Source organism: Carcharhinus amblyrhynchos, chromosome 8 (genome assembly GCF_965287045.1).
Source record: "Carcharhinus amblyrhynchos chromosome 8, sCarAmb.v2.hapA, whole genome shotgun sequence".
Classification (NCBI taxonomy): Eukaryota; Metazoa; Chordata; class Chondrichthyes; order Carcharhiniformes; family Carcharhinidae; genus Carcharhinus; species Carcharhinus amblyrhynchos.
The window spans coordinates 60076446-60102786 of record NC_137331.1 but is presented as its reverse complement, the minus strand read 5'-3'; the positions used below and the strand labels follow the sequence as shown (position 1 = coordinate 60102786).

The 26341-nt window shown below is 40.2% G+C and overlaps 1 protein-coding gene across 5 annotated transcripts in view; it reads right to left on the bottom strand.

Moving 5' to 3' along the window:
* The window catches only part of pde7a (phosphodiesterase 7A), a 99884-nt gene that overhangs the window by 22251 nt on the left and 51292 nt on the right, over positions 1 to 26341 (bottom strand). For all 5 annotated transcript variants that reach the window (XM_080194157.1, XM_080194158.1, XM_080194159.1 and 2 more), the window contains 4 exons: positions 17746 to 17806; positions 14999 to 15082; positions 6064 to 6215; positions 4131 to 4194 (listed from right to left, as the gene is read on the bottom strand). In XM_080194157.1, coding sequence (XP_080050283.1) covers positions 4131 to 4194; positions 6064 to 6215; positions 14999 to 15082; positions 17746 to 17806 — 361 coding nt within the window. The remainder of the gene's footprint in view (positions 1 to 4130; positions 4195 to 6063; positions 6216 to 14998; positions 15083 to 17745; positions 17807 to 26341) is intronic.

Below are 26341 nucleotides of genomic sequence, written 5' to 3'. Positions count from 1 at the left end.
TCTAAAAGGCTAACCAGTTGAAACAGGAACCCAATACTCACCTCGATCTTGTCCACTTGCAGTTTTAAAGGAGGCAGGGAAAGAGGAGGGGGATCAATCAACTTGTAGGACAGGAGTTAGTCACTTCACTATTCTAGTGATGCTTTTACTTTAAAAGTGATTATATTTTCAACCACAGTCAACCTAGTTTTTCACCCTGGCCTCAGGAAATCTGGCAGGTGCAAGGAAGCAAAGAGGGCAGAATCCATTAAGGAACAATTGTTACGTAACCATTTCCAGCACTGCCTGTGAACCAGAAAATCCATTTAAAACCAAAGTCAGAACAGCTCAAAGCCAGCAGCAATGCTGTAGCTGAAGATCGATAGAAAAATGGAGGCCTTAACTTATGAAAAAATCCTTGATTCTCCAATTACCGGACAACTTAATTTACAGAGGTGACCCTTCAGATCTAAGTACAATGTTGATCTCTTTTTTTCAGAGCTCCCCTAACTTATGCTAATACTTTAGAGGCAAATCCGCCAGGTATTTCTCCTTTATAAACATCACCTGGCTAAAATCAGAAACTCCCGAAAAATTATAAAACTTTTGAAATGCATGAAGTAGTGGGCAAGATAGGATACAACAAATGTATATTTACTTAAATCACTATTTCTAATTTTAACTTGATTCTCCTGGAATCCAGACATCAGAATCATCTTATGTCTTGTTTGAAATATACACAAATTACTCCTAGTTTTAGGCTCCAATACATTTGCAGTAAATTTTAAATTCATAAATAGGATTTTGGATTTACATAACCAAAATAGTCTAAATTCCAATGCCAAACAGCTGCAGTGTCCATGTCAAGCTGCACTTGAAGTACTATGTACAGTTTTTGGTCAATTCGTACAGAAACCACATTTCTTTTTTGCAAGAATGGGCAGGGGTTTTGAAACTCAACAACTGGTTTAATACTGATCAGATTATCTCTAAAATGAGCTCAGTACTAGGGAGTGTTCCCATACTGAACTTCATTTCAGAGATATTTTATTCATCATGCAGTTTATTCAGGTCAGACAGCTAAATGAAGCAGCTTTCAATTTCATTGATTATTAACTCAGCACCAGGCAAACAGACAAGTTATGTGTGCCCTCATCAGAAATATTAGCTACCTGGACAGCAAACAAAGAACACTTCCTTTGTGGCAGTGAGCCTGGCCAAATTCCCCAACAGAGAGATCAGGCAAACTTGCAACATGGTCAAGTTTAGCCTGAGCCACAGGACAAGTGCAAGGGTCTTAAACGTCGAGACTGAAGATTTTCAAGGCCTTAGGTAAGATATATGATATAACAACTGCCCAACACAATCAAAATGGCTCTTAGAACTGATAACTGCAGTCAGCAACATGTGAAATGGCATTGAGGGCACATCTATCAACACCACAAATTTGAAGCATAAACAAAATCCTGGTGGTCAAATCACGTAAGAGGCTGCAAGTTTTTGTGCTCACTTCATACAGATTTCAAAAGCTTCGTATTCTAAATTGTTTGAAAATTATATTTTAAGTTAATACATATTTGTGCATTAACTTCTGACTGGGGGGGGGAAAATATAGAATCAAGGCTCGAGTGACTTGAGCAATTTTTTAAAATTTTAATATGTACATGCATATAAAAGTCATTGAGAGTAACTTTTAGCTCCAAATGTTGAAAATACTTCACAATGCATTCTGAAAGAAATCAGTATTTTCTAGATCAGGCCTTTAGCACCACCAAGGAAAGGCAGTTTAGAACATCAGAAATGATTCTGGCATTCAACAACAGCATCATGTTTTTTCAGTCTAAATATAATGGCAAATTAGGTGTAGTTGCAGCTTAAATCATGAAGTAAAGGTGGCCAAAAACAGAAGAGCAGAGTGGCACATGCTGAGCTGAAGGCAAAGACTTTTAAATCAATGCACTGGGGATAGATGGCCAGCCAGCGTTGGCACATAAAAAGGATGGGGGGGGGGGGGGGGGGGGGGGTTACTTTAGAACTTGATGCACAAAAGGATACAATCTTGTCTTTGATAATCAGACAAGCAGGGGTGGAGCAGGAATCAACAATAAGAGAACAGATAGACTTGGATGTCTTCACCATACAGGGAAAACATTATGTCAAGTGGAGGAGAAATAAAGTGAGGTGCAACCAAATGGGAGAAGCCCTTGCAGAAAATGTTTAGAATTCTCTTCCCCAGCAAGCAGTGGAGACTGGGTCATTGAATATATTTGTGGCTGAGATTTTTCATTGAAAAAGGAGCCAAGGGTTATAGAAGCAGGCAGGAAAGTGGAGTTAAGGCCACACAATCAGATCAGTTGTCACATTACCGACTTGAGGGGCTCAATGGCTTTCTCCTGTTCATTTGGCATCTTCACAAGGACAAAAAGCCAGCAGAGAAAACATGAAAGGGAAGACTTGTGTCACTCTAACTTCAATCCCTACAAATGGACTGTTCAGCTCCAGGTAGTTGTCTGCAGGAATGCAGTCTCCTCACCTTGGTGTGGTTGGAAATCCAAACAATGGCTTCTGGGAGTTGGGAGTTTAATTGCCGAATTACAGTACATCAGTACAAAAAAAGTAATGGTGCTTCTTGTGTATCCACCGTAAGGAAAGATGAACTGCACAGTAGCTTGTGAAAGTTATACTACAGCTTTCAATACATCGGGTCTCATCTGGCCAAGTTTGATTTATTATTGTCACATGTATTAGTGTACAGTGAAGAGTATTGTTTCTTGCGTGCTATACAGACAAAGAATAGCCTACACAGGGAAGGAAAGCAGAGAGTGCAGAATATGGTGTTACAGTCATAGCTAGGGTATAAAGAAAGATCAACTTAATGTGAGGTAGGTCCATTCAAAAGTCTGATGGAAGCAGGGAAGAAGCTGTTTTTGAGTCAGTTGGTTCGTGATCTCAGACTATTGTACCTTTTTCCTAATGGAAAAAGGTGAAAGAGAGCATATCTGGGGTGCATGGGGTCCTTGATTATGCTGGCTGCTTTTCTAAGGCAGTGGGAAATTTAGATAATGTCAATGGGTGGGAGGCTGGTTTGAGTGATGGACTGGGCTTCATTTCTTGTGGTCTTGGATAGACACAAGCCATACCAAACTATTATACAACAGGAAGGAATGCTTTCTATGGTGCATTTGCGGAAGTTGGTGAGAGTTGTAGCAAACATGCCAAGTTTCCTGAGCCTCCTGTGAAAGTAGAGACACTGGTGGGCTTTCTCAACTATAGCGTGGCATGGAGGGACCAGGGCAGGATGTTGATGATCTGGACACCTAAAAACTTGAAGCTCGCGATCATTTCTACTTTGCCCCCATTGATGTAGAGAGGGGCATGCCCTCCACTACAGCTGATGACTATCTCCTTTGTTTTGTTAACATTGAGGGAGAAATTATTATCCTCACACCAGTTCACCAGATTCTCTGTCTCATCATTGTTTGAAACCTGACCATTATAGTGGTGTCGTCAGCAAAATTCAAATACGAACTGGAGCGGAATTTGGCCACACAGTCAAAAGGTGTATGAAGGAGTATAGTAGGGGGCTGAGAACACAGGCTTCTGGAGCACGTGTGTTGAGAATGATCATGGAGGAGGTGTTGTTGCCTATCCTTACTGACTGCAGTCTATATGCAGTTACATTGCGATAGTCAGGATGGGGGTGGGTGTGATCCTGAGGTCAAGGATGTTCATGACACCCTATTGGTTATGTTGTTCGTGTGTGGATGAAAAGGGAGTGGCATGGAAATTTGTTTCGGTGGAGTTTGATTCAAAACGTCAGAACCAAGATGGAGCTGTCTCTCAACTCTGATCTATCACAGTGGTTCATGGTTCAGTAGTCTGACTGATTAAAATGGCATCACAAATGTACATTAGTAATGTCAGAATATTTTTCTTCTCTATATCCAATCTGCTTTTTATTTTAGAAAAAAAAATCAGTGAAGAAATCCTCAGCTATTTTGCTCAGAACATCTGTACAACATGGCTTCACTGAGAAAAGGCTGAACTCTTGCATGTCAACCTTCCAATTAAAAGTTAATAAATGTTGTCAGACTTGAAAAAAAATGACATTGCTAAAAACTGGTACAGTGCAATCTTTTGATCCAACTTACCGTTTGTTAGTCTGTCAAAAAGAAAGATGTCAAAATTCCAACTTGCATCCTTTTCTAGCATTCGCTGAAAGCACAGAGAAAATAAAATTCAACAACACATCTTTGCAAGCTGAAATTTATTCTTTAAAGAACATTTTCAATTGTCTATTATCACAAAAATAGTCTGTTTTTCAAATCCAGAAGATCCTCACAAACCACAAGAGAAAAACAAAATTCACTGGAATAGTCAGCGGGTCTGGCAGCGTCCGTGGAAGAGATTTCCAGTAACCACAGTGTTTTGCTTCTGTATCATAGAGAACCTGGTCATCAGGTCAGAGATATCAAGTGGTGGAAATTTGGTACGGGTGGGAGGAGTGGTTGAAAGAATGTGCATGGAATACATATCCATAGCTACCTAAGAAAATTAAGAATGGGATCAAATTGGAAGAGATATAAAATGCTGCAAAAATTAGTGGCAGGCCAGAAAGTTTGGGAAATTTTAGAAACCAGCAAAAAATGACCAAAAAAGAAAAGGGGGAAAGATTGGAGCACAGGAGAATAACAGCAATAAATATAAAAACAGAGTGAAACCATTACATGGAAAACTATACCGATAGTGAGCACTGGTCCCTCAGAGGATGAGGCTGGGAAATAAGTAAATGGCAGAGAATATGAACAAGAATATTGTATCCATCTTCACTGTAGCATAGTCAAAAAGCACCCCAAAAATAATAGAAAAACAGATGACAAAGGAAAATGAGATTAGGAAAAGATATCAAAGAGCCACTATTTAACTGCAGATTTCCAAAAACCATAGGCAGAATTCTCCTCCAAAAAACTGTGTGTCATAATTGTGAAAATAATGGATAATAAAATGATTACTAATATATCCAGTCACGACTTGCACAAAAGCTGAACCTTAGGTGTGAGTTCCCACTGTCCATTATGGAGCTCTCATATACAAAGTGACCAATTTAACAAGGTTCCAGAGATGTCTCAAAATGGCTACAATCAGTTGTCCAATCCAAGCGTTTCTCACATTAATCGATCAGTGGTATCCTGGTAATGTGTATGAATAGCAGGTGTTTTACCCGGCTTGTTGCTGTAATGAGCTTGTGCCATCTGCTTGGGGACAATCTATTTCCTCCAGCTGGGTTAATAGTAACTAACTTTTAAACCTGCAGTTAATAAGGCTCACCAGGAAACCCTGAAAATACTTAACAGGTCAGGCAGCATCTGTGAATAGAGAAACAAAGTTAACAGCTCAGATCCAAACGGTCATTAACCTAAAAGGTTAATTTTGCTTCTCTCTTCATAGATGTTGTTTGATCCACTGTTTTCAACATGTGCTGATTTATTTCAGACTTCCAGCATCTGCAGTATTTTGTGCTCATTCAGAAGTTCATCAATAATATTTATAAATATGACCAGAGACGGAGTGTGAAAACTGCTTTGAGGATATGATACAGAAGAGAGACCAACTATAAAAATATTCTGGTATCATGGTGACAGCCAAGCAGAATCTTAGCTGATCACATTGCCTCAACCCCTGCAAAGTAGATTCTAAAGTCAGCCCCTCATTACCTGGAGGAGAGAAGGGAGACAGATGACAAGAGAACTGTTCCTCATAATTCACCACCATAGGAGTGCAATTATTTTCCCCATGGCCAAAAAGGAGCAGAGATATTTATATTCTAAATGTCAAACTCCAAAAAAATTCATCTGGTCTTTGCTTCAGTAACAATTGAAATCAGAAATAAGACTCTTAAAAATATATTGAGAACTACTCTGGCTTTCAAATTATGTGAACAAGGAATCTGTACTTTTAGAAATATTTGTAATCATGAACATTTGTTACAACAGCAATTGTCCAAGCTTTTACCATAAAAAGAGCATGAAAATCATAATAATTCAGTCCAAGTTTACTCACGTTCAATTAACATTTCAAACTTACCATGGCTTGCCCGCTGTAATCATCATCCAGGATGCACAGGGAATTCTGAGAAGAAATACCATGAAGTAAACGAGTTGATCGAAAATATCTTTGAAAACTAAGCAACCTTCTGATTTTCCTTGCTGAAGCCAATTCTTCGGTTTCTGGTGGCACTGCAAAAAAAAAAGTGCTTGACTTGAAGATTATTTTCTTAATATTTTAAAGGAAGGAACGGTTTTGTTCCAGAATTCATTTTTGATTATTTCACAGGATGGAAGTGTCACTGTTTGGACCAACAATTGCTGCCCATACCTAGTTTATCTGGAAAAGGTGATTATGAGTTGGCTCCTTGAACCCCAACAGTCCATGGTGGGATTCAAAAGATCCACAGTGCCATTAGAGAGTGAGTTTCAGGATTTTGACCCAACAAAAGTGAAGGATAGTGATGTAATTCCCAGTCAGGATAGTATGCATTTTGGAAGGGAAACCTGCAGTGCAAGTGCTCCCATGCACCTGTCACCCTTGACCTTCCAGGCAGTAGAGGTCATGGGTTTGAAAAATGCTATTGAAAGAGCTTTGGTGAATTATTGCAGCGCATCTTGTAGATGGTACACACTGCTGTCACTGTGCACAAGAGATGGAGGGAGCAAATGATTTAGGTGGCAAATGGAGTTCCAAGCAAGCGGGCTGCTTTGTCCTGAATGCTGTCAATCTTCAAGTGATGGAGCTGCAACCGTACGGACAAGTGGAGAGTATTTCATCACACTTGACACTTGCATCTTGTAGATGGTAGAAAGGCTTTGGGAAGTCAAGTGGCAAGTTACTCACTGCAGAATTTCAAGCCACTGGCCTACTCTTGTAGCCGCAATATTTATACGCCTAGTCCAGTTCAGTTTCTCAACAACCTACAGAATGTTCAGTGATGTTAACATAATGATGTAATGGGGTGACGGTTAGATTCTCTCTTGTTGGAGACAGTCATTGGTTGACAACATTGTGGTACGACTGGTATTTGCCATATCAGCTTATGCCCCAATTTGCCCTATTCATAGCACAGATCACTTAAGTAATGATACTGAACACTATGCTATCAGCAGCAAACATTCCACCTAATTCTGAAGGGAAAGTTACTGGTGAAGCAGTTGACTTAGTCTAGGACACCACCCTGAGGAACTCCTGAGCAATGTCTTCAGGCTGAGATATTGGCCTCCAACAGCCACAATCACCTTCCTTTGTACTAGGTATAATGCCAACCAACAGGTGGAATTTAAAGTAGAATGACCGTATGAAAGCTTAACTTTATTCTTCTGGATCATATTTTTGGCCGATAGCATCAAACATAATCCAAACCAAGATATTTCTTATGTTTTTGACAACTGCAACGGATGCTGCCAATTTTTCAAAACAGTCAACAGCTGAGATTGGGTGAACCAGTTGGTAGCCAACAAAGTACTGCTTTCATCTTTTTCAAGCCTTTATTTCGTTAGGACTTGAAATTCTGTTTTGTCTAATTCAAAAAAGTAACAATCTTCAACTGTTGACAACTGGAACTGGTCAACACAAGAAAGTGTGAAAAATGCAAATATATTTATAAAAATAAACAATTCTAAAGGCAGAAGTCCATTCTCATTATCCTTGGACCACAGGAGAGATGACAAAGCTTGATGCATGGATATTCCATTTCAAACAAATGGATGTCATACAATAACAGGAGCAGAAGTAAAATGTTTTTCATCACTTTCAAAGACCAGTCCACAGGTATCTCTTATTTTCCAGAATTAGCCAAACAAAATAGTTAACCATGATGCTACAATGAAACTTAAAAAAAAACCTGTGAGATAAAATTTTTGAAAATGCGGCAACTGGGAATGAGAGAAAGGTGATGCCACTCAGGTCATGGTCAGAATGGACTACAATTTGGAGAAAGTCTCAAATCCACCAGGTTTCTGCATCACACATCATGCACAGGATTGCACACTTCCATGGCCCAGACCCTTTATATTTAGCAATTTTTTTGGCAGCTTCCCAAGAAAGAGGGGACACAGACTGTTAACAGAATAGGGACACAACATAAGACAGTAAAACAATCAAGTCAGGGGCAGCACAGCTATATTAAGCTTCATGGGAATAACACAAGGCTGGATGGCCTCCATTTTAATGCTAAAAATATCATAGTAAAACAGATGAGTTAAAGACGATGGTTGACACATGGAATTGTGATATAGTAACATTGCAGAGACGTGGCTGACGAAGGAGTAGGATTGACAACTCAGCATTCTAAGATATAGAACCTCCAGGCATGACAGGGGACAGGTAAAAGAGGAGGAGGCATTGCATTATTAGTTAAAGAATTAGTTATTGCAGTAAGATGATATCTTGGGGAGGGCATCGAATGAGGCTTTGTGGGTAGAGCTTAAGAATTAAAAAAAAGGACAGCCACATTGCTATGTGTTTATCATAGACCTCCAGATAGCCAGTGAGAAATTAAGAAGCAAATATGTGCACAATTCTCAAAGGTGTGTAAAAACAACAATAGGGTAATTGTATGAGGTAATTTCAACTTTTCCAACATTAATTGGGATCGACATAGGGTTAACTGCTTGGAGTGGATGTCCTGAAATGTATACACTAAGTAGCAGGTCCAACAAAGGGTGACCATGCAGTGCTGGAGCTAATTCTGGGGAATGAAGCCAGAGGTGGTTGTGGGCAAACATTTTAGCCATAGTGACCACAACATGGTCCTAAGCTTGATATCGACAAAGACACAGACATAGAAATTTGCAAAAAAAAGTTGTGGGTTGGGAGAAAGTGAATTTTAGTAAAACAATGAAAATCTGGCCACAGTAGTCTGGGAACAGCTACTTTGGGGCGGAGTAGGGGGGTGACATGGAGGTATATCTACCGAACAGCAGTGGGAAGCATTCAAAAAGGAAATGGGCAGGATATAAGCCTGACATGTTTCCTCTAGGGTGATAGGAAGGAGTAACAACCCCACAGAACTATGGATCAACAGAGATTTTCAAGATATGGCGAGAAGGGAAAAAGGTTTTTTTGCAGGTCTCTCACGTTGGTGCAGACTTGATAGGCCACAGGGATTCTTTTGCACTAAGGTATCTGTGTTGGTATTATTCCTATGTATCTGCTGCCCATGTCCTTCTAGACAGCTGATTGCAGATTGGAAGATGCTACGAAAAAAGCATTGGTAAATTGTTGCAGTGCATTTTATAGATGCTGCCTCTGTGTGTTGATGGTGGAGGAAGTGAATATTTAAAGGTGGTGAATGGGGTGCCATTTAAGCAGATATACAAGTCACTTTCAAGCTCTTCAATTTTGCGTTCAAGAAACATGACCTGTCCTTGAATGCTATCTAAACAAAACTCATATCAGCCCAAATTTGGCCAGCCAAACATTCTACCTCCCATGTACGGTGAAGGAGAATCCCTGGAATATGTTGATCACCTCCCATACATTGGTAGCAACCGCAAAAAAAAGTCACCATCAATGAAGAGATTGAACACCAGATCAGCTGTGGCAGCTCAGTCTTCTACAAATTAGAGCAGATAACAAAGGCCGCGGCAAGTCAATAAAAATCCCAGTTGCTGTCAACATACTCCTGTACTGCAGTGAGATCTGGAAAGTGTGTCAGCAACACATAAGTGCATTAGAGAAATTCTATCAGCAATGCCTCCATTACATCCTATGGATTCAATGGAAGGACCATCAAACGAATGCTGGTGTCCTCCTCAAAACCAGCTTCTCAAGCATTCAGGTAAAAATCCTGCAAAATCAACTTCAATGGATTGGACACTGTGCCCTGATGGCCAAAAACTGTCTCCCTGCCAGGTCTTGTTTCTCAGCTCTCAAATGGCCAATGTCCCAGGGAGGACAAAGAAAATGCTTGTACATCAGGCTGCATCACGTTTTGAGTCGTGGCATCTTTGATGAGGCAGTGGTGGCTGAGAAGGAAAGGAATGGAAGTAATTCCTCCAAACTCACGACCATGTGAGACATTATGCCTCACGTGGCCAAAAAGCTGCAGATTCAGAATTGGCCTGGTCAGTCACGTGAAAGTCATTGGCAGGAACTTGAGTAGATTTAAGAACTTGACACAGATTTAAGGTGCGGGGAGGAAAGTACAGAAGTGATGTTAGGGGTAAGTTTTTCACTCAGAGGGTGGTGAGTGAGTGGAATCGGCTGCCGTCAGTGGTGGTGGAGGTGAACTCGCTGGGGTCTTTTAAAAGACTTCTGGATGAGTATATGGGGTTTTATGGGATTGGGGGTTATAGATAGGTGTTGATGTGATCGGCGCAACTCGTGGGCCGAAGGGCCTGTTTGTGCTGTAGTGTTCTATGTTCTATGTCAATCTCAAATCAAGGGAAACTAAACAACACTGAAATATTGGCCAGAACACCTTTGATTTTCATCAATAATTTCTGCAAGAATATTTATGGGGTCCCATAAAATGGACATTGCCCATTTAACCTACTGCAGTGAGTTCCTTTTGCAGTATCACAAATATTCCTTTCCCCGAAGAGCAGATGCACCACTGGGAGTTCACTTACATATGTAATTAGCTCTGACACAGAAAATCAGGTGGATTTGGTAGATATCCTGGTCCAACTCAGAACTAAGGAGAATATACCCAATTTCTCTCGATTCTCAACTCATCATCCCGAAAGATCAATAATTTCCTACGGCTCAGCACTTGATAATCTAATATCTTTCCTGTTCAATCACAGTTGACATTGTGAATTATCAGTTCATAATCAACACCCTCAATTCAGATTTGGAAGGGTTCTTTGTAAAACTACTCTAGGATTATCCTCAAGAGCAAAAGTAACCAGTAACCATTAACTATCTGTGACAAGCAGAGCCTCCTACAGATATTGTAAAATAAATCTATTGCATAGTAAATAAGAAATACAACATTATATAAATCTAATATTTTTACATCTAACTCTTCAGTCAAAACAGGAGGCATAACTGATTGCGAAGTCTCTTTCATGTTCCCAGGAAAAGCATGAAAGTGATGAAGCAGATAACAAAAGTAAAAATTATAGACATTGTACATGTCACATAAGGACAAATAAACAAGCTGAAAAACAGGTGTTCTTGGATACTCTCCTGACATTATCCATTTAATTGTAGTACAGTATATAAAGAACAATGAACCTAAATTATTTACAATAATGGCACGTTAGGCCACAACTACACATCCCAATATTAAGGGGATTATATCTATATTAATAAATTTGAAATGGCTGTGCAACATTTTACTTGTCTAAAAATAGTACATAAAACAGATAAGTATTGCCTTCTCAATTAATTAATATTCCCAAGAGAAAACTCAGATATTCCAAGCACTCAGCTCATTAGAAACAATGCCTTAATTAGATGCAAAGTTGTGAAGCACTTATCTCAACCAAATTACATGAAGTTTGATTTCTTTCCACAAGTTACCTTTTTTTGCCCCTAAGTAATTACAACATACTTACGAGATTCTAGACCGGACAGATCAGTTACAACATCAGAAAATGAAGATTGCAAAATTCATACTGATTTTCGTTCTACACCAGTTTATGGAAGGCCAGAAAACGACAATATATCATTATCTCTGTGCCCACATGCAACAGCTTCTTACCGTAATATGGTCTTTTAGATATATACTATTAAGCTGCTTGAAATTTTGCGGAAGTGCTGCTATAAAAGACTGTAAAATACTGTGAATGATGTAAAAGTACTGCTTAAATGGCTGCGAAGTGACATCTTAGACACATTGTAAATCTCTGTGTAATCAAGCTCATTGGTTAAACTATTCACACATCGCTAACTGTAATGACTTGGGGAAAAAAAATCCAGAAATAGCATTAAAACATAAGAGATCAAAGCACCTTTCAGTTTAAAAGACAAATTACTTTTGAAGTCTAACAAAGAATTGCGTCATTGCAGTGCACTTGTAAAAAGCAGCATATATAATGTGGCTTCAGTAAGAAACACGCACAGCTGTTAAGTAGCATTTTTTCCTTACAGACTTGTACATAGCACATTTACTATTTTAAGGAATTTTCATGCTTGAAATTAGACGTGGTTGCAAATGCTTTTTCAAACAAGTGTTACTTGAAAAATAACCTGAGGCTTTTAAAAACAGCCAAGTCCTTTGAGTAAAAATGTCAAAGGAGATATTCAAAGACATAGGCTGTAATTCTCAGACCATCCATGCTAGCGTGACTCTGGCCCTGCCAGCAATGCACCCATGTCCGCAGGTTCACTGGAAGCACGGAGTGGCTTCAACAGGAAATCCCACTGACAGTGGGGGAGACCAGAGAAACACACCACCAGTGAATGGCATACTGCCTCCTGCCACCAAGAAACACACAGCTGAGAGGCTGGAGAAAACCACCCATGCATAACTTTACATTTAGTTTGATTTTTTTTGTTTTTAATTATTTTGTGAGCTTTACTGCAAGCTGTGGCTATTTGAGTTTAACTGGAATCAAAATGGCAGCCAGTCAAAATATTTCAGCTTTGCAACTGGCATCTAACACTGAGAACAGCTAGATGTACACTTTGCAAAGGTCTTTTCCACACTTGTACCTTCAGTGTGATGTATTGCAAAAGGTAACAGAAACAGCAGATGTATTAGCTGAATATGTCGCAAATTAACTCTGGGTGGAAGTTAACAGGCTTCCAAATCTTAGCTCTGATTCAATAATAACATAGAAAGGCCCCAAGGCACAAAATCACAAAAATATCTCATTTGAAAATGAAAACAAAAGGTGGGAGTGACCAAACATTTGGTTAAGGAGGTACATTTTAAAGGAGTTTTTACAGAGAGGATGGAATTCCAGAGCACAAAGCCCAGATCCTGAAGGCACAGTCAGTGGGACAAATGGAGTCGTGGATGCAGAGTTGGAGAAATGCAACACTGTTCACAGTCGAGAGGGTTATAACAAATTGGACTTTATGCAGATACAAGAGTTTTTCACTAACTGAACTTTAGGGAGGGTGAAAGATAGGAAGTTAAACAGGAGAGCACTTGAATGGTTACATCTGGAGGTGAAGGATCTCTGGATGAGGGTATCGGCAGTGGATGGGCAATATGCAGAATTCACATGGGAGCACTGGGATAAATTGGTAGCCAGTTTTTGTAACACAGATCCGAAGGTGTCTGAAGTTCAATTCAATTAGATAGGATGCTGAGGCTTTTAAAGCTCTGATTCAGCATGAGACAATTGCTGGGGTGGAGAATGAAACCACATGAAGGGTGCGGTATTTGTGATAAGCCTGAAGATGAAGGCTGCATCTTCCTTGTTTACAATGTTGAAATTGCATTTCATCTAGAACTGGATATTAGACAGGGTTACAATAAAACAGTGAACGAACAGATCAAGAGAGATAGGTGGTGAGGTAGAGAAGGAGCTCAAAATGCACAACGAACGACCCAAATACTTCATATAATATTGCTAAGGGTCAACAGGTAGATGACATGGCAGGCCATTCAGCTCTTTGATCCTGTTCTGTCATTCTACTGGATCGTCATAGGCATGTATCTCAACTCTTTATAACCTGCCTTTGTTACATATATTGGCCATGCTAAATTGCTCCTTGATGTCCAAAGATGTGTAGGTTAGGGGGATTAGTGGGGGGCAAATATGTGGGGCTATGGGAATAGGGTAGGAGGGTGGGCATGGGCGAGATACTGTCAGAAAGTCAGTTAAACGTCGATGGGCCAGATGTCCTCTTTCTGCACTGTAGGAATTCTATAATTTTTATCTCATTTAATAACAACAAAGTCCAAGCCTGAAACTGTCAAATGTCACAGCAGCTACTATCTTTCTGAGGGAAGAAAATTCCAGATTTACACCAAGTTTTGTGTGACAGAGCTTTTCCTGATTTAACACCTCAACATCTTAGGCCTAATTTTAAGCTAATGCTTCTTTGATCTGAATTCTTCAAGCAGAGGAAATAGGTTCTCTGCAATGAGCCTCAAATTGAATTCTTCATTTTAAGCACCTTAATTAGATCACTGCTCAACCTTTTGAAGTCAAGGGAATACAAACCAAATACATAAATTTTGTATTCATAACCCTGATATCATGCTGGACAATATGCACTGTTTCTCTTCCAACACCTAGAAATCTTTCCTGAAGACAAACCAAGGATAGATTCTTGGGGCAATCCAGTTGTGACACTCTTCCCAATGACGTTGAGTTGGAGATGGAAGAGACAGGAAAATGATGTGGTCAACCGTATCAAAAGTTAGAGAGATCAGGATGGGCGAGGAAAACACGTTCGGTCACTGCTTTGAGTGATAACATTGTGACTTTGATTAAAGCCAATTTGCTGCAGAAGCAGAGGTAGAAATCAGATGAGTGTTTTTGGAAAGATTGTAAGAATTTAGGTCAGATTCAAGAACTTGAGGGGGACACGGAAGAAGGGGCAGTAGTTTGCAGAGGTTGAAGGTCAGTTTTTGAGGAAGCAGGTAATGGTAATTTTTTTTTTAGAATGAGCGCAACAGAACTTGAGAGGGAAATGACAACGGCTTAGAAAAGATAAGCAGTACCTGAGGAGAAGAAACTATTTACAAAATGAGGTAGCAGGAGAGCCAGGAGGGGAAATTTAGAGGAATTAACCAAAAAAAAAGAGTATGAAGTAGGGTTCAGGTAGATGTTATACTCAGACATCTCAGCACAAATGGAGGTAAGAGAGAAATTAGTGAAAGGCACGAGTCCAAGGCAATACTAATGAAATTAAACTTTCCTCTGTAAAATGATGGAACTGGTACAATGCTCTAGCACACACTTCCGGAGTTTCAGCGTTCCAAGTTTCTTGATACTTTAAAATACAAGGATATGATAAATTTCTAGATTACAAGCTGAACAAATTTCCTTCCAAAACATGAAAGGAGAGTTGCTCTTTAAGCAACCTCATAAGGTACATCAAATAATACACTTACGGTGCAAAAGGCGAAAATCAATGTAAGGATGAGAATCTCTTCTTTCAGGTTGAAATCCTGCTCGGCTCCTCACCCGTACATCACCTGATAGAAGGGGCAAAAAATATTCCAGGGTTAACACAAGTATCGATAGAATCATACCTAGCAAGGTGCATGGCCTTCACCAGAGAGAACAAGAAAGGAAAAGAAAGAGTCTGCAATAAAGAAATACAAGTGCCTTCTGATGATTGATTTACCGTTTATCCATAAGGTCTACAATAAGCACAAGTCTCTTGAATATCAGGATCTAAATCTACCAATGAATGCTGCAGTGGACATTTTTTTTAATTTCACGCTACAGTAATCTTAAATCATAGAATCCCTTCAGTGCAGGAGGTGGTCATTCAGCCTATCGAGCATGCACCAACAACAATCCCACCCAGATCTTTTCCCTGTAACCCCATATATTTACCCTGCTAATCCCCTTGACAATTGGGCAATTAGCATGGCCAATCAACCTAACCCACACATCTTTGGCATGTGGGAAGAAGCTGAAGCACCCAGAAGAAGCCCACGCATGACATGGAGAGAACTCTCAAACTCCATGTAGACAGTGACCAGGGGCTGGAATTGAACCCAGGTCCCTGGTGTTGTGAGGCCGCAGTGCTAACCACTGTCTCACTGTGCCGCCCCATTATGGCATTTTCTATACATCCCAGGTGCCTAGCTGGCCTTTTTTTGTTAAAAAGAGGAAAGAGAGGTGAAAAAAAATTCACTAATGTAACTCCTTCCTCAGGAGATCTCAAAGCAACTCGCATCCAACAAGAATCTTGAAGTGTGATATTGTTGTATACAACTGCTGATGTAAGCACAGTAGGTTCAGGTTACCAAAATAAATAACCAGCTTATCTGATTTTGTTGTTTTTTTTTCAGGTGTAAATGTTAGTGCAGGATGCTGTTATACTTATTTAAAGGCAAATTACTTGCAAATGATTGGTTCTTTTCTGCTTGATCCAGCATTTCTTTCTTTGATTCAGGTTTTGATATTCTATTGAGGCTGACAGTCCCACGCTGATGAGATGTGCTGCCTTTAAGTTCAAGTTACTACACTGCTTGTTCAGGTAGCTGTAGAGCAGAAAAGTGTGGAGTTTGCACATTCACCTGTCTGCGTGGGTTTGCTCCAGGTGCTCCAGTTGCTCCAGTTTCCTCCCATAGTCCAAAAATGTCAGATAGGTTGATTAGTCACGCTAAATTGCCCCTTAGTGGCAGAGGAACTAGCAGAGTAAACACATGGAGTTACAGGTATAGGACCTGGGTGGAATTGTTGTCAGTGCAGGCTCAATGGGCCAGATTGCCTCCTTCAGCACTGTAGGGATCCTATGATTAGGGAAAGGTCCCTTCCTTGAGCCCTGCAAATGTTTTCTCCCTGTTGAAGACACCGATTAAATCTGCCTCCACCACACTGTCAGGTGGTGTATTCCGGACCCTAACCACTCTCGGCATAAAACATTTTCCCTCATGTCACCATTGGTTCTTTCGCCAATCACTTAAACTTAGAAATACTTTATGGCAGGGAATATGCACAGTCTATCTCTATATGCAGCTGAGAGAGTGAGCTTGCAGGGTAATGAGCTCAGAAGCTTGCATTTAATACACATACTGTCTGTCACAATTCGATTGTGATGCTATTTTCATCATACCTTGGTGTGACAACTGGAATTATGTTTAGCTAAAGTTTATATAGGTGTATATACTTACCTTAATGTGTAATATTTTTCATGGCAGACTGATGCACCTACTTTTACTGCTGTCCACTTGCCCTTCTTTCTCCATTAATCAAAGATCCTAGTTCACACATACATACACCTTATCACGCACTTAACAACATTTGCTGTGAAATCATTAGTATATAGTGTTCTTAAACAGCAAAAGGGTGATTTTCCATAGATTTTCTCCAGATTGCACACAGTTACAGAAAACCCAGAAAGCATCAAAATGGTGTATTTTACACAACTTTCCTTAATGGTTCTTCTGCCAGTGTTAGAACAGATATATGCATGAACTAATCCCAGAAATTAACCCTCAAAAGTGATTTTACTGGTTCGGCCCAGGGAAATCAACTTTTTGGCTGAAGTTAAAGGAAAGAAAGGGCATGGATGTGGAGACAAAAGACTGGCCTAGGTGAAACAGCATACATCTTAGAAGGAGGGTTACAATGGGAAGAAGACTGACAGTAAGTGGAGGGATGGGCTGTAGCTGTAGGGGAAATGGGACACAGTCTCAGTGGAAAGTAACAGCTGTGGTTGAGTAGCAAGGATGCTGAGATCAGTGACCAGAGTGCAGTCCATACAAGTAATGTCACATGGCTCAATCAAAGCAACTAGGACCAGGAGATGCAAGTGAAGAGGGTATGAGTCACAGAATGGCTGTATAGCAATGTTTATTATACTGAAGAGCATGATATAGTGCAAAAGGAGTAACTTAGCCAAATTAATTGAATTGTAACCACTTTAAGCACATTATCTCCCTACATAACTGGCCCGCTGAGAAGGGACGGACAAAATTAGAAGATGACACAGTGAAACTCAATGGGATGCAGAATGAAAAATGCCAACACAAGGATTAAGCAACAGAAACAATCCTGATTCATCAGTGTCAGTGTTTATGGAAAATCCAGAGCATGAGTGAGAGTGAGAGACTGGTATAAATAGACAGTTATGTTCTGATGATGAGTCACAAAACAGTAAGAGTACAACTAGATTACTCACCTAACATACGAATGTACAGAGCAGTCTGATCTGAGCTTTCGTAGGATATTGCTCCTCGCCTCTGAAAAATAACAGACCAGTACAGAAATGGTTAGTTTTAAAGATGGAGTCAACTTCAAAAATCAGGGAGGTGCAAAACAAAAGGCATATTCTTACTGTACTGTGAAAATATGTTTCTTTCTTTTTAAATAGACTGGAAGAAGTACATAATTTTATCTTAACCCCCCGCCCCCAAAACTAAGACAGTTCACATTCATGTTAGAATGCAGTCAATTGGGTTTGACTGGAAGGCCAACAGAAAATATTGATTCTTCCGGCTAATAAAAAAGTACCAACGATTATGAGTCAGCTTCAGGAGTCCAACTTAATCTAGGAACACAAGTAGGCCATCAGTTCCCTTGAGCCTGTTCTGCCATTTTAGTAGGATCATCTCAGCTCCATTTGTCCATCTTTGCAACAGAATACAGGGTGACATTAGAAACTTGCAGACTGGAGAGCTCAATGACAAATTAACTTTAACACAGACAAATAAGAGGTGATGCACTTTGGCATGAAAAGTAGAAACATCACATACACCTTAGGAAAAAAGAAATTGAAAAGAAGAGCAGAAGTGATCAAGAGATAAGTAAATATATTAAAAACAGAAATGCACGTTAGCAAAGCAATGAAAATTGCTAACAAAGCACCAAGATTTATTTCTAAGGATTCATAAGTACAGAAGTAATAAAGTGGGATGACGAAGCCACGATTTTTGGTCTGCCCTCCAAACTCCGTTCTCTTGCTATTGACTCCATCATTTCTTGCACCCTCTAGATCTACATTTCCCCACAAGGGGAATCACCTTCTCAATATCCACCCTGTCAAAGCCATCCACAATTTTCTATATTTCATTTATTTTATTGAGGGAATCCAGAACCAGGGATCATAGTTTGAGGGCAAGACCTTTCAAGACTGAGGTGAGGAGAAATTTCTTCATTTGCACCTACAGCACATTCACTGCTGCAGTTCAAACACGATCAACATCATGTGGGTAACAAGGGCAGCTAGCCTAGCCACTGACATGCCTGACAAATAAAAAGCTCAGAACACTGCACCGTATTTTTACAATAAAATGTTACATTACAAACTGTCAGCACTGGTGTAGGAATTCACTGGATCAACATTTCCAAATAAGAAAACATTCCATAAACAAGGTCCACAAACACGATGGGAGCCTGGATTTTCCAGCCCACTGCTAAATCAAAAAAACAAGATTTACGTTTTATGGCCAAAGGGAATGTGCATACCAGCACACAAACATTTTACTACAAAACTTCACTATTATTATTTTCAATCCTTTGCCAGAAGAGATTAATTTTATTGTCCACGTTTGCAGGTACAAAGCCCTTTTTTATACTTCCGTAGTATTTGGGCATTGCTGGCAAGGCCAGTTTTTGTTGCCCATCCCTAGGCCATTTCCGAGGGCAGTTAGGTATCAACCTCATAGCTGTGGGTCAGGAATCACACGTAGGCCAGACCTGATACAGCTGGCGGATTTCCTTCCCTAAAGGACATTAATGAACCAGATAGGTTTTGACAGGCCACTCGTTATTTCCTTCACTTCCTTCATCAGCAATTTATTTTTGTCCTCCAAAATTAATCCTCGCACCCAGAATCAGCAATGTTTTCTCTGAACAGCAATACAAAATAAATTATTCAAGACATCCAACATTTCCCTGATCGTCAATAACATCCCTCTTTTATGCCTTTGATGCTTTGGTACTTTGATCACAGGCATGCTAAAGTAAATTAACAGAGATTCCTAATCTTCAATCTAGTAACATCTGAAAATGATGGAGTGACAATTTCTCAGGAATCACTTCCACTGTATCTTTGCTGAAGTGTGGCAAAAACAACATTTACAAATGTAAACACAGATTCTGCCATCCATGCAGTTATTGGGGAATACTGAGAGCAGCTCTGAGGAAATTCTGGCCATTCAGCATTAACTGAGAAAGCAGGACACCCGGATACAAGCAGCAGCAGACTTTAAACCTGCATAATCTGTGCCGTGCATATTCCAAATTACAGTAGGGTGTCAGGTCCCCAGTCTCTGAAATCAGCATGTTTAGATAGTTGTGGAATTCACTTTTTAGTTTTTCTTTTTATATAAGCCACAAAGCTGACAGTCAAAAAAAAATACTCCTTGGATTTTGCAGCCAAGACAGAAAACTTTTCTGTTACCGTTCAAACTGCATAAAACACCAACCAGAATGAGGATTAATTGTCGAGTCCCTCTGGGAAATTAGATACTCAGAGGTTGAGTCGATTGTGGTTGTGCCAGATCCTTGAAAGAGCTAGGCAACAGTCCACTCACCAACTATTCCCCCATAGCCCTCCAAGGAAAACCTATTGCAAGACTGTGTCATTCCACTTCCTTTATCACTCTCCACACAATGACAGACAAGGGAAAAAATCCTGCTCATTCCATCAACTTATGTAGCGATTCCTTGGTTTTATTCTCATCCACAACAAGTTTTCCAGTCCTGTTAAAAGCTGCGGAAAACAGTTTCGGTAAAGTGCAGAAAGCTGAGCCCCATTGGGTAAGAGGACATCTTCAAATAAATCATTTTCTAAACCATCACACAAACACTGAACTTTTTGATTGCTCGGTTGCTCTAGCCAATAAGTACTACCATGGCAATGAGCAGAGAAAGAGGGGTGTATCTACTGTCCCAAGGAACACTAATCAAGTCACAAGTTTGACTACGCAATGAATAAGTCTATTTTGCCTGTAACTAAGGAAACAAGGAAATATGCAACGCTGAAGGGCCAAATGGCTTCCTTCTGCATCATAAAGATTCCATGATCATGAAGACAAATTATTCAAAATGCATTGTTCTGATAGCTTAGGAATTGTATTCTCCTGCGACTTGTATTCTCTTGCAAGAATACAAATGATGGATCAAAGCCATATAACAAAATTCCTTCAAGCCATGTACTTTGACAGATAAACCTGCAAGCATGTTGTGTATCAATTTAGATTTATGTTTTGTGTATTCCCTGCCATTGGGGTCATGGTATATTTTGGTTACCATCAGCTCACTTGAGATAATCCTAAGTGATATGTGGGATATTTAAGGAAGATGTGATTGAGTTGAAGATCAACAATGATATCATATGACAGAACAGCACAGAGGGCCATAGCACCTACTTCTCTCAATTCTTTTGTAAACTGCATTATCAGACTGATTCTGAGGGTATTAGAAATATACCTGTTTGGTTAAAGGAACAATGAATGATAGCTGTTACACAGACAAACATTAAAGTATTTTAAAAGCAATTAGGAAATTAGGCAGCATGGTGGCACAGTAGTTAGCACTGCTGCCTCACAGCACTACGGACCTGGGTTTGATTCCACCTTGGGTGACTGCCTGCATGTAGTTTGCCCATCCTTCCATTCAGTGTCTGTGTGTTTCCTCCAGGTGCTCTGGTTTCCCGACAGTCCAAAGATGTGCAGGTTAGATGGATTGATCATGCTAAATTTCCCCATCATGTCCCAAAATGTGTAGATTAGGGGGGTTACTGGGGTAAATACGTAGGTTATGGAGACAGGGCCAGGGTTGGCCCAGGTAGAATGCTCTTTCAGAGGGTCAATGCTGACCCAGTGGGCCAAATGACCTCCTTCTGAGCTATAGGGATTCTATAGTTCTACGGACAAGAATTCAAGGACTTCACAATGCTGACAAATTTTATCAAAAATGACCTCTCAAAACTGTCATTGATACATCTATGCTGAGAACACTTTGACACAATCTTAATTTTCAAAAAGTCAAACACTTCCCAATACAAAATTTGTCTCTTTTTCTCTCATAATTTCTAACTTTCTTCTAATGCTCTTAGTTCAGTCTTTTGCCCTAGTCTCTCCATCTTCCATCCTTAAGGCCTCTTAAGGATCAACAAGGTCATCTGTGTGCAGATCCACAAGAGATGGGTAAGATCCTAAATGAATACTTCTCATCAGTATTTACTGTTGAGAAAAGCATGGATGTTAGGGAACTTGGAGAAATAAATAGTGATGTCTTAAGGAGTGTACATGTTACAGAGGAGGTAGTGCTGGGAATCTTAAAACGCATTGAGGTAGATAAATCCTGGGGACCTGATGAAGTGTATCCCAGGATATTGTGGGAGGCTAGGAAGGAAATTGCGGGTCCTCTAGCCAAGATATTTGAATCATCGATTGTCACAGGTGAGGTGCCTGAAGATTGGAGAGTGGCAAATGTTGAGCCTTTGTTTAAGGGAAAAGCCTGGGAACTATAGGCCAGTGAGCCTCACATCCGTAGTGGGTAAATTGTTGGAAGGTATTTTGAGAGACAGGATCTACAGGCATTTAGAGATGCAAGGACTTATTAGGGACAGTCAGCGTGGCTTTGTGAGAGGAAAATCATGTTTTTTGAAGGGGTAATCAAGAAGGTAGATGAGGGCAGTGCAGTTCACGTTGTCTACATGGACTTCAGCAAGGCCTTTGGCAAGGTACCACATGGTAGGTTGTTGCATAAGGTTAAATCTCACGGGATCCAAGATGAGGTATCTAAATAGATACAAAATTGGCTTGTGATTGTACAGAATTGTCATTCAAACTGGAGGCCTGTGACCAGCGGTGTGCCTCAGGGATCAGTGCTGTGTCCACTGTTATTTGTCATTTATATAAATGATTTGGCTGAGAATATAGAAGGCATGGTTAGTAAGTTTGCTGATGACATTAAGATTGGTGGCACAGTGGACAGTGAAGAAAGTTGTCTCCAACTGCAACAGGATCTTGATCAATTGGGCCAATGCGCTGGCAAATGGCAGATGGAGTTTAATTTAGACAAATGCAAGGTGATGCATTTTGGTAGCTTGAACCAGGGCAGGACTTACTCAGTTAACTGTAGGGCGTTGGGCAGAGTTACAGAACAAAGAGATCTATGGGTACATGTTCATAGCTGCTTGAAAGTGGAGTCACAGGTGGATAGAGTGGTGAAGAAGGCATTTGGCATGCTTGGTTTCATCGGTCAGAACATTAGTACAGGAGTTGGGACGTCATGTTGAAGTTGTACAAGACATTGGTAAGGCCACACTTGGAATACTGTGTGCAATTCTGGTCACCCTATTATAGAAAGGATATTATTAAACTAGAAAGAGTGCAGAAAAAGTTTACTAGGATGCTACCAGGAGTTGATGGATTGAGTTATAAGGAGAGGCTGGATAGACTGGGACTTTTCTCTTTGGAGCGTGGGAGGCTGAGGGGTGATCTTATAGAGGTCTATAAAATAATGAGGGGCATAGATCAGCTAGATAGTCAATATCTTTTCCCAAAGGTAGGGGAGTCTAAAACTAGAGGGCATAGGTTTAAGGCGAGAAGGGGGAGATACAAAAGTGTCCAGAGGGGTAATTTTTTCCATACAGAGTGATGAATGTCTGGAACAAGTTGCTAGAGGTAGTAGAAGAGGCGGGTACAATTTTGTCTTTTAAAAAGCATTTAGATTGGTATAGAGTGATATGGGCCAAATGCGGGCAATTGGAATTAGTTTAGGGGTTTTAAAAGGGCAGCATGGAAGAGTTGGGCTGAAAGGCCTGTTTCCATGCTGTAAACCTCTATGAGTACCTGATTTTCTTGAACAATTAGCAGAGAGGGCTGCTGATGGTAGGACAATAGATGTATCCATAGACTTTCAAAATGCAATTGGTAAAATACCACTTCAAAGACTTATTCAAAAAAATAGAAGCACTAGGGAGATAAAGGGACAAAAACACATTATCGCATCATTACTTAACTGCTGTTTGTAGGATCTTGCAGGGCACAAAATTAGTTGCCACGTTTTCTATGTGACCAACAATGACTTCATTTCAAAAATACTTAATTAGCTGTAAAGAGGTTTGGAGTGATTCAAGGTCATGATAGGCAGTATATAAAAGCATTTCTTTTAAGAATTTGTGGAATTATGAGATAAATGCAGAAAATTGTATGCTTTATGTTAATTTTACTTTGAAAGGCAGATGATCTAAGGGGGAGTTAAACCCTAAAATGTAAAAGGGGGTGTGCTCTCACCTGCTAGATGACCCTAGGTCGCTCTCTCCTTTGAGGTGTGGTGATTTTAATCCGAGGATCACCACACCTCAGGTGAAGGGGAAGGTTGTAGAGGTAAGGCCTTCATGAATAACCTCAGCTGGTATGGAAATTGAACCTTCATTGTTGGTATCGCTCTATATTACAAACCAGCCAACCAACCACTAAGTTATACCTGTTGTATATGTGCCCAATATATATATTTTTTAAAATGGCAACGAGTTGTGAGGCGTTTGTGTTTTGTGTCTTGGAGAGATATTCATAAATTAAGCAACAGTGTAAAATTGTGGCAAATGGATTTCAATTTAGGAACATGAGGTCATCCAAATGATATAACAAAGTACTTTCTAAATTATGAAAACCTAGAAACAGTCAAGGTCCAAAGGGAGCTCAGATAATTATAGTCACATGAACAGACAAGAGAATCATAAAGGCTAATGGCATGCTGGCCTTTATATGTAGCAAACCAGAATGCAAGGGGATAGAAGTGATATGAAAGCAATACAAAGCCCTGGTTATACCACACCTGCAGGAGTTTGGGGCACCACACCTGAGGAAGAATATACTGACCCTGAGGGGAATGCAATGCATTTTACCAGAATGATATCTGAACCCCAAGAATAAATTACAATGACAGGTTACAAAAACTAGAGTATATTCCCTGGAATTTAGAGGGGTAAGAGGTGATTTGGTCAACGTTTAAGAGCAACAAATGGAAAATAGAAACTCTTGGGAGCCTTGGATTTGGGGGGCTTAGTCTAAAGTCAAAAGCCAGCCCTTCAGGACTGAAGTCAGGAAACACTTCTACCCTCAAAGGATGTTAGAAGTCTTCTGTAACCAGCAATTGATGCTAAATCAATTGTTAATATAATTTTAAATCTAAAATTGATAGCTTGTTTTATTAACCAAATGTATTAAGGGATATGGGGCAGAAAGCTTTATAATCACAAATCAGCCATGTTTATCTCCTTCTCTGAGGAAGGATGTTCTTGTTATGTAGTGAGTGCAGCAAAGGTTTACCAGACTGATTGTTGGGGTGGAGGGACTGACATATGCGGAGAGAGTGAGTCAGTTAGGATTACATTCACTGGAGTTTACAGGAATGATGGGGGAGTGGTCAGGGATCGGGAGAAATTCCTTCACCCAGAGATCAGTGAGCATTTCGACATTGCAACCACAGGAAGCAGTTGAGGCAAAAACACTATGTCGTCAATAAGGAATCAGATACAACTCCTGGGGCTAAAGGTTATCAAAGAACATGGAGGGAAAGCTGGTACAGGTTACTGAGTTAGATGATAAGCCCTGACCATAATGAATGGCGGAGCATGCTCAAAGGGCCAAATGGCTCACCTGCTCCTATTTTCGATATTTCTATATTCTCACAGAATGGCAGAACAGGTTCAAAGAGTGAAAAGGCCTGCTTCTGTTCCGACAAGAGATGGAAATCTTCATTAACATGTTTAAACCGAGCTTTCATGGCTTACTTCAGAGACTTGTATTTAAATACAACAGCTGCCAACTGGGATTCGTTGGGCTCGGGATACATGACAGCTAAAGGAATGGAGAGTAGACAGCTATCACCTCATGAGGCATGTGTTTTCATGGGCCAGGAGTAGCAGGAGTTCTGCCCTCAGATCCCACAGGCAAAACTTCAACTTTGTCAACCCTACCACTCCCTGTTGCAACTGACAACCTCCCCCATCCAACTCCCAATCTCCAGTCCAGCCAGTGATCAACCTCTTCACCTCTCCTCACCTGTTCTGCACTGCCTTTGCTCAGGACCACCTAAGGTGCAGCCTGGCACTAGTTTCCCCTCACCCAGCAGCCAATTTGTTAAATAAGTCTTTTGATGGAACAACTGCCTCAAAAAATTGAACCAAAGGCACATTTTGAATAGAAGGTTCAAGTTGTTTTTCATGTGACCAAAGGCTGATTGGTATATCCCCTGAACAGTCATCACCAATACGAACGATGCCTCACTGACTGAAGGCAAATTCAGATGGTCTTTCCAGTAAACTAACTCTTCTGTGAAATCCAATTGAATGTTCACCATTGACCTTGTTTGATCAAACTCAAGATGGGGTGCAATGTTGCATCTGGTCAGCTTAGACGTCATTTGTCCCTCGCATTGAACTTGGTTTTTTTGGATGAAATAATATATTTTAAAATCAAGGCTTGGCCATGGATAATATCATTTTGGGTTCCTCAGTTTTTTTTAGCATTTTACATTTTGATGCAATTTCTGGAAAATTGTCAGGTATGATTACCTGCTTCTCCATCAAATCAAGAGCAGCATTCCCGCCAGTAAGATTAACAAACCTAGAAAACTTAGGAATTAAACTTACTCAGCTACTCACCAGATGACCTCTCCCCAGGGACATGAATGTGTTTCACCAACAGCAAGAGAGGATTGGGGTGGGGGGAGACAATTCATACACTGACAGAGTGAAAGCACTGTACACCAAGAGGACGAGACACTAATTCCCAACCAAGGGGGAGATAAATGAA